Source organism: Ailuropoda melanoleuca, chromosome 5 (assembly GCF_002007445.2).
Source record: "Ailuropoda melanoleuca isolate Jingjing chromosome 5, ASM200744v2, whole genome shotgun sequence".
Taxonomy (NCBI): domain Eukaryota; kingdom Metazoa; phylum Chordata; class Mammalia; order Carnivora; family Ursidae; genus Ailuropoda; species Ailuropoda melanoleuca.
Window position 1 is genome coordinate 41,965,963 of NC_048222.1, and position 13,757 is coordinate 41,979,719.

The window sequence follows — 13,757 nt, forward strand, 5'->3', positions numbered from 1 at the left end:
TCTACAAGAGCATATAATAAATAGATCTGTCCTGGGTTTGGGGGGACATTGGTCAGGGAAGACTTCCTTGGCAAATATGAACTTAGATGTAAAGTCTGAGTCAAAACAAATAAGAACAGGGGTTGCAAAGGAGGAATTGAGAGAGAGCATTCCAGGCAGAGGGAAGCAATCTGTGAAAGGCTATGTGGTAGGAAGGGATTATAGAACATTCTAAGTCTGAAAAGGGGCTAGTATTTCAGCTGGGAATTCTTTCAGTTGTAAGACTCAGAAAATATGATTAACAGTCTCTTACACATGTCAAGAGTTTTTTTCTCAAATAAGAAATTCAAAGGTAGGGGCACCTGGGTGGCTTAGTCGTTAAGCGTCTGCCTTTGGCTCAGGGCGTGATCCCAGCATTCTGGGATCGAGCCCCGCATCGGGCTCCTCTGCTTGGAGCCTGCTTCTTCCTCTCCCACTCCCCCTGCTTGTGTTCCCTCTCTCGCTGGCTGTCTCTCTCTCTGTCAAATAAATAAATAAAATCTTAAAAAAAAAAAAAAAAGAAAAATTCAAAGGTAAACAATTTGTTGCTCAAGATGTTAATTCAAGGGCTTTGCCACCAGTTCTCCTGACCTAACCATATTTAGAATAGGACCACTGGCAACTTCATGTATCACCTGTCTGTGTGAGGCAGAAAAAAATGGGGAAGGGGACCACCAACCACTTCTATCCCCTTTTTTCAGAAAAGCAAAATTTTTCCAGAAGCCTACAAAAACTACCACTTGATCACTACTGGCGAGAATTATGTCATAGAACTGCCTGGAATTTAAGTAGTTTGTGGCTCTGTGTTAGAGGCATGCAGCATCCGGCGTAGTCTGGTGGAATTAGCATGCACATAAACCTAGGATTGGACTAACTTAACTGTAAATGGCCAGATAGTATTTTAGGCCTTGCAGACCACATACCGTTCTGTCACCTGTTCTTTTTTGTGGGTATGTGGTTATAAACGTAAAAACCATTTGAGTCTGTACAAAAAGAAGCATAGTTTGCCAACCCCTGGTCCAGTCTGATAGCCAGGTTTATTTGTCTTCAGTCCTTAACATGGTTTGACTTTGCAAGGGGACCCCCTGCACAGCTATTTAAATGCAATCCCAGTGTACTGTTTTAGGATTATAAAATTCCTCCAAGTCTTTGATGATATTTAATCTGTCAAGCAGAAGGTTTCCCAGAATATTAGAAGAAAGTATACTTTTGGTTTTTTATGCCCTTAGCCATAAGGTGATAAAGAAACAAAGGATAGACTTTACCTTTCTGCAATGCTATTTTCCTTGTTAATGGTATATGCTTATTACATTATTAGTTTGTAGGCTTTTACGATCGCCAATATTCCCTTTTATGTCCTATCCTGTTACCTAAATGCATCACATGGCAGGAAAAAGGCACATTTTTCGTAATTGCCCTGTGATAGCACACTAATTCTGTTGGAAAAGCATATAAAAAGAATAGTTGACAATACCATACCTAGATTAATGCTTTAGAAGACTCCCACATAATAAGGACAACTAAAGTGATCAGAAATCTAGCGTTCTGTTTTCAGCATTGGTACCTGAGTATAATTTGGCAAAAAGCAGTGAAAGGTTTCAGAGTAGAAAATAGCCATTCATATTTAACTGGTATAAGCTTGCAAACCATATGTAAAATAAAGGTAAAATTATTTAGCCCCATCTATAGTCATATTTAGAGGTTTTTAAAATAATTTTTATACGTGGATAAAGCTAACATAGCTGCCTTTTATTTGGTTTGGTTTAGTGTTTTTGGTTTTGTTTTCATTTTTATAGGCAGAAGACCCAGAATCTCAAGGTCATCCAGTTCAACCACAATTGTATAACCATTGTTTAATCAATTTAGTGAAATTAATATAAATTTATTATTATTAAATATAAGAAAGGTGCATTTTTAAAACCTTTTCTTTGAGTACACACAGCGTTACCTTGGTTTCAGTGTACAGCGTAGGGATTCAGTTTCTCTCTACGTACGCTGTGCTCACCGCAGGTGTAGTTACCATATGTCACCATACAACATGATTACAGTACCACTGACCATATTCCCTGTGCTATGCCCTTTATTCCCATGACTTATTTATTCTTTAGCTGAAAGCCTGTATCTCCCACTCCAAGAAAGGTAAATATTAATCTTAATTTATAAGGTTTAAAAAGCAGTACATGCTTATGTCTCAGAGCATACCCTTTATAGCTAGTGGGATTTGAATCCCACTTCCATCACTTAAGGACTGGATAACTGTGGGCTAGCTAATTCTTCTTTCTGAGTGTCAGTTTCTTCTCACCCCGTAAGGATGTTGACATGACTACAGTAGATAATGTGAACGAAGTGCCTAGTTATAGTGTCTGTCAAATAGCAGGCACTTAGCGAGTCTCGGTATTATCATTTTCATTACTAGTATTTTAAATATTTAAGACGTCTTATATCTGCACGTTACATTTTTCATGGCTAAAAACACTCTTCTTGTTTTTCAGAAAGCACATCTGAGCTGCTCTTACTATCATCTTTTGAGGGTACAAATGAAACAGGAGACGGTCAAAGTAGGTGCTTCAGGAAAAGACATAAAAGTGACAACGAACCTAATTTGCAGCAGCGACTCTCCTGGGGAAGCAGGAACCGCAATCTTAGTGCAGGAGTATTGATGGGACTTATGCTCAATAGAATCAACCAGGAAGCAAGCCCTGGAGATATGGTTGAAAAACTAGGAGCCGATGCAAAAATTCTTTCAAACGTTATTTCGAAAAGCACAAGACCAACTAGTCTTGATATTGGAAAGCCACCTTTAAGATCAAAAAGAGACAGTCTCGAAAAGGAATCTAGTGATGATGATACACCTTTCGATGGTTCTAACTGTTTGGCAGATAAAGTGGATTCTCCTGTTATTTTTGATTTGGAAGACTTAGACAGTGAGGCAGATGGATCAAGAGTGGGATACGCCGCTTCACAAAATCCCAAGAGGATTCAGCGTATGAGCAGCAGCTTTTCAGCAAAGCCGTCTGAAAAAACTGATGTTGCCACAGGATTTGATCCCCTCTCTCTTTTGGTTGCCGAGACTGAGCAGCAGCAAAAGGAGGAGGAGGAAGAGGAGGAGGAAGACAGCAAAAGCGTTTCAACACCATCCGCCAGGCGTGACTTAGCCGAAGAGATTGTGATGTACATGAATAACCTGAGCAGCCCTCTGACGAGCCGCACGCCGAGCGTTGATTTACAGCGGGCGTGTGATGACAAATCAGCTGGTAAGAAAAGCCCAACGTTGGTCAAGGCGTGCAGAAGATCCAGCCTGCCTCCCCATTCTCCGAGGCCAATGAGACTTACCAAATCTAAAAGTTACACAAAAACTGAGGAGAGGCCACGGGACAGGCTCTGGTCTTCTCCAGCCTTCTCACCTTCTTGCCCATTTAGGGAAGAATCTCAAGATGCATTAACCCATTCATCACCTTCATTTAATTTGGACACACTGCTGGTACCTAAATTAGATGTTCTAAGAAACAGTATGTTCACTGCTGGGAAAGGAGTTGCAGAGAAAGCCAGCAAATGGTATTCAAGATTCACCATGTATACCACGTCATCTAAAGTAAGTTCTCTTCACGTTTTCTACTTTCCCTTCTACCTTCCTCCACCACCAAAAGTCCTTTTCTTGCAAAAATGTCCCTTTTTACCATGGTCCTTAAACACAACTTTACCAAAAAGGACTCTGGATGCATAAGGTTTTTAAGTGTCAGAATTTGGACTTGGATAATAAGGAATGAAAATTCTCTAAGGTTATGTTTATAGTACAGTTTTAAAAGAAAATGATTTGTAGCTCGAGTGAAAAATCAGTGTTATATGAAAATGCTTACAGAGCTTTATTATTTCCTTCAAAATGCAGATTTTTTTTTCAGGTAGTGTCCAGCATGCCTTCAAAAATCACCGGCTGACATAGGACTTTTCCTCCTAGTTAGGATGGAGTAGCTTGTGATAGACCTATATACATATCTCCCAAGAGCAGACAGCTAAATGAATTATAAAGTATCTGTTTAAAGTAATCAGAGAATTGCTAAAGCAACTAGAAAGCAGAGGCGTAAGAGTATAGCAGAGAATTGCAGAGATGAGCGGGAATTTCCATGGCTGCTTTTCCCCTGAGGGTGTTTGTTGATTCCCAGCACAGAGCAAGGGGTTGCAAATTCAGGTTTTGCCTTAGAGGACTGAGGCGAGGTGAGGGGGACACAGAGCTTTGGGGATCTTGTGGAGCTGGAGAGACAAAATTGGAGACTTGAGGGTCCTCAGATGCACCAGTTTTTTCTTCAGGACATTTTCCAAATACGGATCCTGCATGAGACAGGAAGCTAAAAAGGTAAGCAAAAAGTCTCTGACAAATGAGAGTTTTCAGCAGTTTCATGGTGTTGGGAATAGAGTCACAAAGAGTTCATAAATTCCAGGGGTGGGGGGTGGGGGTAGAAGCCAGGGGAGCTTTGGTAAGCACACCGAGCCCTTTTTGGAAGTCCTGCAGAGCTGTGCCTTAGGAGTGTTGGCAAACCAGAGTTGGACTGCACCTGACCAAAACTACAACTTAGGCTTGACTCAGCTCAGCCTGTGATTAGATGAAGATAATCAGACTTTATCTAACCCACAAAAGACTGTGCCCTTTTCTGGAGGAACAGAATATCATCGGGAGTCCTTATAATTTTTATGTATAATTTTTATATTATTTAATTAAAAATAGTTATACCAAGAGACAGGGCCATAACTAAAAAACAAAAGAAAAATTCAGGTGATCCTAGTATTTAAATTAGTAAGTGCCTTCGAAATAATTTTAATATGTTCAAAAAAATCAAGGGAAAGCTGCAAGGGTAGAAAATTTTACCATATAATTACCTATTAAAAGGAATCAAGTATAAATTCTAGAACCAAAAAAGATATGAAATTAAGAATGGAGTAGTTGGATTTAACAGCAGACAAAACACAGACAAAAAGTTTGTAGACTAGGTGGAAACTCAGTAGAAAATATCCACTCTGAAACATTGGAAATCAAATGAAAAATAAAAAAAGGAATGTGGGATTTAGTGAAAATGTCTAACATTGATGTAATTGAGTTCCAGAAGAAGACACAATGAGATAGAACATTTAAATAGTGAATTGCTGAAAATTTTACTGAAGTGATTAAAGATGGCAATTCACATATTTAGGAGATCTACAAATGTCAAGCAGAATAAATGCAAAGAAAACTATACTTATGCATCTAATTTTAAAATAGATGGGAATGGAATACAAAGACGAAATCTTGAAAGGAGCCAGAGAAAAGATCTATCTTACCTTCAAATGGAACGACAATAAGAAACTGCTACTTGTCTTTCTGAACAGAAATTTTGATGTCAGGAGACCATGGAAAGATACCTTTTGAGCACCGAAACACAATAGCTGCCACCCTATTTTCCTACACCCAGCAAATATCATCTTTAAAAAGGAGGGTGAGGGTGTGCCTGGGTGGTTCAATTAGTTGAGCTTCATAAGACTCTTGGTTTCAGCTCAGGTTGTGATCTTAGGGTTGTGGGGTCAGGCTCCGACTCTTTCCCTCTGACCTTTCCCCCACTCACACAGGGTGTGTGTGTGTGTGTGTGTGTGTGTGCGCTTGCTCACTCGCTCTCTAAAATAAATAAATAAATCTTAAAAATAAATAAAAATAAAAATGAGGGTGAGAGTCCTAACTCCACTGTGGAATCATAAAGCTGCTACAGCCCATCCCTCCCACTGATTAAAAACCCTGGATAAAACATTAAAAAACAACTATCTAAGGATTCTGCAGAAGCAGGCAGATTGTGGGGAGGGACCCAGACAGAGGTGAATTCCCCATTTTCTTTTCTCATGTATCTTTGCCACAAGAGCAGTGTGGTGTGGCAGCCCTGGCAGCTGAAACTTCAAGAGAAACCCCCTAGTTCCTGGACAGAGGAGCCAGAGAAGGACATCTGTGGGCTGGAGAGTTTGAGGGGAATCTAAGAGAAGGGGATTCCCAGATTCTGTGAATGGTCCATACGAGTGTCAGCCTAGCTCTTGAGCTACACGTTTACATGGGATAAATGTGAACCAGCAGAGACGAGTCTCTCTCTCTTTTTTTTTTTTTTTTTAAGATTTTATTTATTTGACAGAGAGGCAGCGAGAGAGGGAAAACAAGCAGGGGGAGTGGGAGAGGTAGAAGCAGGCTTCCCACTGAGCAGGGAGCCCAATGCGGGCCGACCCCAGAACTCTGGGATCATGACCTGAGCCAAAGGCAGGCACTTAACGACTGAGCCACCCAGGTGCCCCGAGAGACGAGTCTTACAGGACTAAACTAAGAATTAAGTCACTGCCTACAAAAATTGAAACACAAATTACAGTCTGAACATAACTTTGTCAGTAACAAAGCCTGCTGTAACAAAATCATCAGTGTTCTCCAAGAGATTATAATAGTATCCATACCACACAACATAACATTCACACTGCGAAAATAAAATCCAGAATTACTTGATAAACAACCAGGAAAATGTGACCCAGCTCCCAAGGGAAAGACAACCCTGAGATGACGCAGATGTTGAAATTATTCTGACAGAAACTCTGAAGCAGCTATTATAACTAGATTCCCTGAAGTTAAAGAAAAACACATTTGAAATAAATGAAAAGGAAGGAATTGTCAGCAAGAAATAGAAACTATTTTTAAAAACACATTTTATAAGTAAAAAATACACTCTGAAGTAAAGTCATTGGATGGTTCAGTAGCAGAATGGAGAAGATAGAGGAAAGAATCTGTGAACTTGAAGACTGAATAATAGAAATTGCCCAACTAGAAGAACAGAGAAAGAAAAGATTTTTAAAAAAATAAACAGAGCTTCAGAGACTTATGGGACAGTATCAAAAGGAATAACATATAATTGGAATTCCAGAAGTATTAGAGATAAAAATTGTGGTAGAAAAGATACCTGAAGAAATAAAGAATGGAGAACTAAATAAGAAATAACTTCCCAAATTTGGTGAAGGATTTAGATTTACAGATATAAGAGGCTCGGTAAACTATAGACAGGATAAACTCAGGGAAAACCACTTCTACACTAAAAACCACTGCTAAAAAGCAAAGACATCCATCTGCTAATAAAATGGCTGCCAGGAGGAAAAAATTAAAAAATCTTGAGAACTGTTAGAGAAAAATGACACATTACCTACAGAGAAATAAGGATTTGAATAACCATGTATATTTTACTACAATCCATGGAGGAAAGAATACATTAGGATGACACCTTGCAATTGTTAAAAGACCTGTCAACCCAGAATTCTATATCCAGTGAAAATATTCTTCAGGGGGAAAGGTGAAATAAAAACATTTTCAGATAAAAGAAGAGAATTCCTGGCCAGCAGACCTGTTATATGAGATATGCCAAAGTAAGTTCTTCAGGCTGAAGAAAAATAATACCACAAAGAAAACCGGACCTGTAAGAATGAAGGAAGAACAGAATACATGGCAAATAGTTAATATAAAAGACTACTTTATTACCTCTTAAGTAATTGCCCAAAACAAAAATTATGACATTCTCTTATGGAATAGTCAATATATGTACCTGTTTTACAGTGATAAAGGGATTCACTCTGCTGGCATTCATTATAGTTATTTTATTATATACCAAGTGGTACAATACTAACTTAAGTAGACTGTAAATGACTGGGTGTGTATGATTCCTAGAGCACCCACTTTTAAAAATACAATGAGGTATAGCCGAAAAGCCTATACAAATATTCAAATAATCCTAAAAATAACAACTACACACACACACACACACACACACACACACACACACACAAAAACGTGACTAGAAAAAAATAAGTTATATTATCCGGGCAGTAGAATTATAGATACTTAAATTTTTTTTGCTTTATACAAAAATTCCTATTGACCAGATTTTCTTAATGTATTGTTGGTATAACCAGAAAAACATTTAACTTACACTTTGGTGTTCTCAAAAATGAAAATTGGAAATACATTTCTTGGAAACCTACGTTATTATGGAAAATAATAAAATGTAAACATACATGAAATTTTAAAAGAATAAAATGCAATTCTAATAGTATCATCCTGGGCTGGGATTCACAGGGAGGAAAATGAACAGTAAGTGAAGCTTCAGAATCAGCAAGGCTATCTTACCAACAGGTGTCCCTACTTTGATCTAACTTTTAAAAATGCTGTCTAAATGATTTCCTCCCCGTGTTTGTCCAAATTAATAGCCCTTGTAAAGCTGGTTGTTTTCTTTCTATAGATGTAATAATGTTGATTAACTGATCATCTGAGTGATTAGGCATTTCCTTTGCCTTAGGAGTGACATTTTAAATAATTAAATTTAAATATGAAGGAAATTAAGCTTATAATTATGTCCTTAGGATCAAAGTTCTGATCGTACCAGTCTTTCTTCAGTGGGAGCCCAGGATTCTGAATCTACCTCTTTAACAGATGAAGATGTTTGCCATGAGTTGGAAGGAGCCACTTCCTCCCAAGAGAGCAGTGCCACTTCAGGGACTAAGGGAATTGATTTCAGCAGAACAAGCCTGGAAAGTTCTGCCTCCTTAGAAGGTTTGTCCAGTTTGGTCATACTGCACTTATATGTGGTACCTTTACTTTTTTTTCCTTTGTTTTAATTTTGTAAAAGATTTGCATGGCTCCAAAGTCAAAACAATAAGAACCAAGGCACTTTTAGAGAGGTCTACCTTGCATCCCCACCCCCTCATCTTGTTTTCTCCCTATGCCTAGCGGTAACCATTTTCATTCATTTTGGTTTATCCTTCTATTGTTATTTCTTTAAAAATAAAGGGATATGTGAGTGAGTGTTATTACTACTAACTTGTCTTCTCAACTCAGAAAGTAACGTCCTTTCCCACTCCTTTTTTATTTTTTTGCTACACAGAAGTTTTTAATTTTATGTCATCGAATTTATCAGTGCTTCCCTACTCCTTCTGGATTTGGAGGTATGGGGAAAGATGTCCCCTTCCCTAGGTTCACCAGTGTTTTCTTCTGACACTTTGTTGGTTTTATTTTTAACATTTTCTGAGATCAACAAACTTTCTCTGTAAAGGACCGTATCTTAAATATTTTAGGTTTTGTGGGCCACACACCTCTCTGTCACGTGTTCTTTTTTATCGTTTTCTTTTTCTAACACTTTAAAATGTAAAAACCATTCTTAGCTTGTGGCCATACACAAGTAGATTTGACCCCCGATTTAGATATTTAATCCATTTGAAATTTATCCTAGGATATGGTGTGAGGAATAGATGTATTATAATATTTTTTGACGTGCACCTTTGATACTTTAAAAAGCTTTTATTGTAGGGACTTTCAAATGTACACAGAAGTAGAAAGAATGGCACAATGAACCCCCATTTACCCTTTACCCAATTACAACAGATATCAACAAATAGCCAATCTTGTTTTATTTTCCCCCTCCTATAGTCCCACCATTTTTTCCTTGCCTACTTGATTATTTCAAAGTAACTCCCAGACAGCATATAATTTTATTCATTAATACTTCCATATGTAGCTCTAAAATATAAGGACTTTAATGTTTTATATGTTAAAAAAATGGAATTCAACCAAGTAAATTTGAAGATCTCACTGGCGTTACTAAACAATTCATGAATTAGGCAGCGTCCCATCTAGCAAGTAGAGGGGAGCTCCAAGGAACTGTACAAAATGGAGCGTTTTTATAGAAGAAGGGTGAGGCAAGAAAGTTATTAGCAAAAGAGAAAGATATTCCAGGCAAAATCACTTTCCCTTAGGGGGAAGGGCAGGGGGGCTTATCATGCAGATTCCTTCATCTTCCTTTGCGAGATGGAGAGGGCCCATGTGGCGGGCTCCCAGGCACGGGTCAGAAAATTCCTGACTGGTTAAGACTACACTCTGAGGAAGGTTGAAACTGCAGTTAGATTAGGTGTTAAGCCCCTGTTGGGAACTCAGCCTAAGTGATGCCATTTTGGGCCAGTGGTTTTTTTGTTTTTTGGTTTTTTTTCCAAAAAAATTTTTTAAACGTTTTTTAAATTATTTGATAAACTTATTTTTAATTTTATTAATGTTACTCATGTAATGTGTACACTTTTATGTATGTAAATACATTTCAGAAATTGAGGACACCCGAGTAACCAGCACTTAGATCAAAAAACAGAACGTTAACAATAACCAGAACCTCCTCTCAGTGCACGTGTGGTCACTGCCCCTTCACAGATAAACATCTCTGCTAACACTGTGTATTAGCATGGTCTGTTTGGAACATGGACAGTGTGTATCTTTTTGAAGCATTCATTTTTTGAAAACATAATTGTAATGCTATTATATTTTTTAATGTTTTGATATAATATTTTATATCAAATATTTATTTAGTTTAGATTTTCACAGTTATCTCATAAAACTCCTTTTATAGGTGGTTTGTTCAAATTGGGATCCAGACAAGGTCCCCTTGTTGCATTTGGCTGATATGTCTGTTAACTTCCTCTTTGTTCCCTCTCTTTGTCCCCCCCTTGTCATCCATTCATGAAGAAGTCGGGTGATTAGCCCCCTTTTTTTAACATACAAGAACAGTTTGTTGTGCTAAGAAATAAACCTCACAACCTGATTCCTGTTTATTAAAATGAATAGTTGGTGCTCTGGCTTAATTGGATGTAAAAGGGAGGCTACCCACATAAATGATTTCATTAGTCAAGCCTGATAGAAGGTACGAGAAAGCAGTTCTGAACTAGCTTTAGCAGAGAGGGATTACAGAGGGTTGTGGGGAACCATCAGGGAGAGTACTGCAGTTACCACCAGCTGTAAGCAGCTTACAGGTTGATGGAGGCTTCAGCCCTCTCTGTCCCTCTCAACCCCTCTGTGAAGCCGGCCTAGGACCAGGGGAGGTAGCTCTAGACTCTCTTCTTTTCCCATCATCGTTTATTTACTGAAGCAGGCAGGCCATTAGTCTGGATTATGCTGATAGCATCCCTGTGATTGTGAAGCTGGAGAGTGAGGTTCTTGTCTCAAGGAGTTGAAGCATGAATCTTGTGGATAAAGGAGAGTGAGTAAAGCAATAAAGTTTTATTAAGTGAGGATACAAAAAAGGCTCTCAGGTGTGAGAGGGGTCCCACTGGAGTTGCCAGCATGGGCCTCCACTGACAGTCTTTTATTTAGAACCGGCCAGGGAGCTTGTGGCCTTATTCTTGTGATGTGTTGGTTTGAGTAAGGGCTGGTGATAACATCTTTAATGGCTTACTACTTCTTTGTGGTCTGGTTATTCTTTGTTGGTCACAATGTGACTGCCATTAAAGACCCCACCTCTGATGCCCAGGGGAGGGTGGTCTGGTTTGTTCCCTTATCTCTGGTTTCCTTATGCCTCAGCATTTCTGGGGTTTCTGTGAGCCTGATCACGTAGCCCCCTACCTATCTCTCCCTACTTAGCCCCGCCTGTCCCTTACTCAGTGAGACCCTTTAGATGTATATGGGTGGCTCATACGCTTGGGGGACATTTGCCAACAGGTATCTGGGGGGGAGCGGGTAGAGATAAAGGAAGCTTCCAAAGGAATTTTTGTCTGTTAAAGTAGACTTACAGGATGCTGGGGGCCGGACTAAGATTGCCTTTTGCCCTTAGCAAAGTGTAACCATCCAGGCAGTTGAGTCCTTAGAGGAAGGTCACTCTGCCCACCTCAAGGACTTGTCAATGGGCTGCAAGTAGTAAGGAAATTTGATAATTTTCTTCTGCCTTTGTTTCCCATATCAATTGGTGTTTAACATGCTTTTTCCTGTCTTCTCTGTTTCTTGTGAACTGGTAGTTTATCCCATTACTTATTTTTTTTTTTACCTGTTCTTATAAAAATGTGAAGCACTCATTCATAACACTTAGTAACTACTGAGAAAAAAAAAAAAGAAAAGGTATAGATTACCTCCAGTTTTACTAACAAGTTATAGCCATTGTCAGCAATTGATTTGACCACAGAACTCCCCTTACTTTTTGTTGTTGTTGTTGTTTTAATACCTACTAATACCCATTACTCTTAAGAATATATTTGGAAATTCTTCCCTCGTGGTTAAGAACAAGATTACTGTACCAGGTCTTAAAAGATCCTGAGAAGACAGAGAATCGTGAGTAAATCTTTTTATGATTGGAAATAAAATTAGCTATTTTGTATGTTTTAGACCTTAGAACTAAACACATTCTTGTATTTTAAACATGGAAAAAGAGAAACAGCAAATTAGTAATTACAGATGACTGGAATGCCTTGTAGCCTGTACCCGCAAAGTACTTCATAAGTGAGTAATGAAGCTAGGGCTTCGCACCCCTAGCTCGTGGGAAGCCGTAGGATCAGAGCACATTTCCTTTCGGTTGTACTCAAAACAAAACTGCGTGCCTTTTTTATTTGTTTTTTTCTTAAATTACCTTTGCTATTTTGAATAGAACAGTTGGACATTTTATCAGAGAACTTATGAAGGTAAAAGATTTTCGTATCCTTTCTCATTAATTGTAACAGTTTTGCTCTTTGTTTTTTATTAATGAACAGGATCCCTGTCCAAGTTTGCCTTACCTGGGAAATCAGAAGTGACATCGTCCTGCAACACAAGTAATACAAGTATCTTCCAGAACTACGCAATGGAGGTACGATTTTAACCCAGAGAGCGGCTTCCTGTACTACGTGCACTGCCTCTAAAACCTACGTTCCTTAAGTGCTCGTGATCAGGGCTAGAGTAATAAAAAGTTAAATATGTAGCATCTGAAAATTTTGGAGTGTATATTGCAACTGAATAAACTTAAAATATCCAGTATTTCAGAATACTGAAGTCACACTACTTCGTCTCTGTTTAGGAAAGTCCCATGCTTCCTTTGGGATTTATCAACATACAAAAGCATTTCCATTGTCAGTATTTCTAGTTATCCCTTATTTTTTCTATGTTCTCTTTGAACTTTTATTTCTCATCTGAACCTCTTAAAAGCCAACTCTGCTCTGCAAGCATACTTTTATGATGAGGGGACATGGAGCTGTTTTGGCATTTGTGTCCCCTTTGCCCATCATGTTTTTCGTTTTTTTGTGTCAGTCTGATGTGGGTGTCTGCTGGAGATGCTGCTGTGTGTCTCTTCTTCTCACAGTGAAAAAGTTATGCTTTTACACATTAAAAGTTTTCCCTAACTTTTGCATAAAAAATGCTTCCAGATACATTTGTGAGTGTTGTTGCTTCTTCAGGCCAGTTTGCATAAATTTGGAAAATAGATTTGCATGTAGCTGGAAAATAAATGACAAGCACAGATATTACAGTGACGAAGCTTCTGATGGCTTCAGGAATTTCTGTATTTTATTCCTGTAATGACACATTTACATCCATCTAGAGCAGTACTCCTTCAGCTGTCTGTAGTGACAGACCAGGGTTTTGTTGGGGTTTTTAATTTCCAATCTGTCATGGCTGATACTGTTAAAAAAATGTGTATCGATTACAGACTTAGATATTGCAGCAATGACCGATTGCTTTAAAGGTTTCTAAGTCCTCTTCTCAATTTCTTTACTTATCTCATCACAAACCAAAAAGGGTTTGCGGACCCACACTGGTCTGGTGACCACACAATGAGCAGCATACAGACCCAGAATACGTCATTACAAATGCCTATTTGGGTACTAGCAAATTAGTGCTTGGGTTTACTTTTTCATTAATAAAACCCTGGCAGGTTCTGTAGTTAATTATAAATGGTAAAAATGCACACAGAATGCAAGGTTGTCTTTCAGGT

The 13,757-nt window shown here is 38.5% G+C and overlaps 1 protein-coding gene across 9 annotated transcripts in view; it reads left to right on the forward strand.

The window, feature by feature from the left end:
• DENND4A (DENN domain containing 4A) overlaps positions 1–13,757 on the forward strand; it is a 138,969-nt gene that overhangs the window by 109,811 nt on the left and 15,401 nt on the right. For all 9 annotated transcript variants that reach the window (XM_034660799.1, XM_034660798.1, XM_019794150.2 and 6 more), the window contains 3 exons: positions 2,511–3,610; positions 8,413–8,602; positions 12,544–12,638. In XM_034660799.1, coding sequence (XP_034516690.1) covers positions 2,511–3,610; positions 8,413–8,602; positions 12,544–12,638 — 1,385 coding nt within the window. The remainder of the gene's footprint in view (positions 1–2,510; positions 3,611–8,412; positions 8,603–12,543; positions 12,639–13,757) is intronic.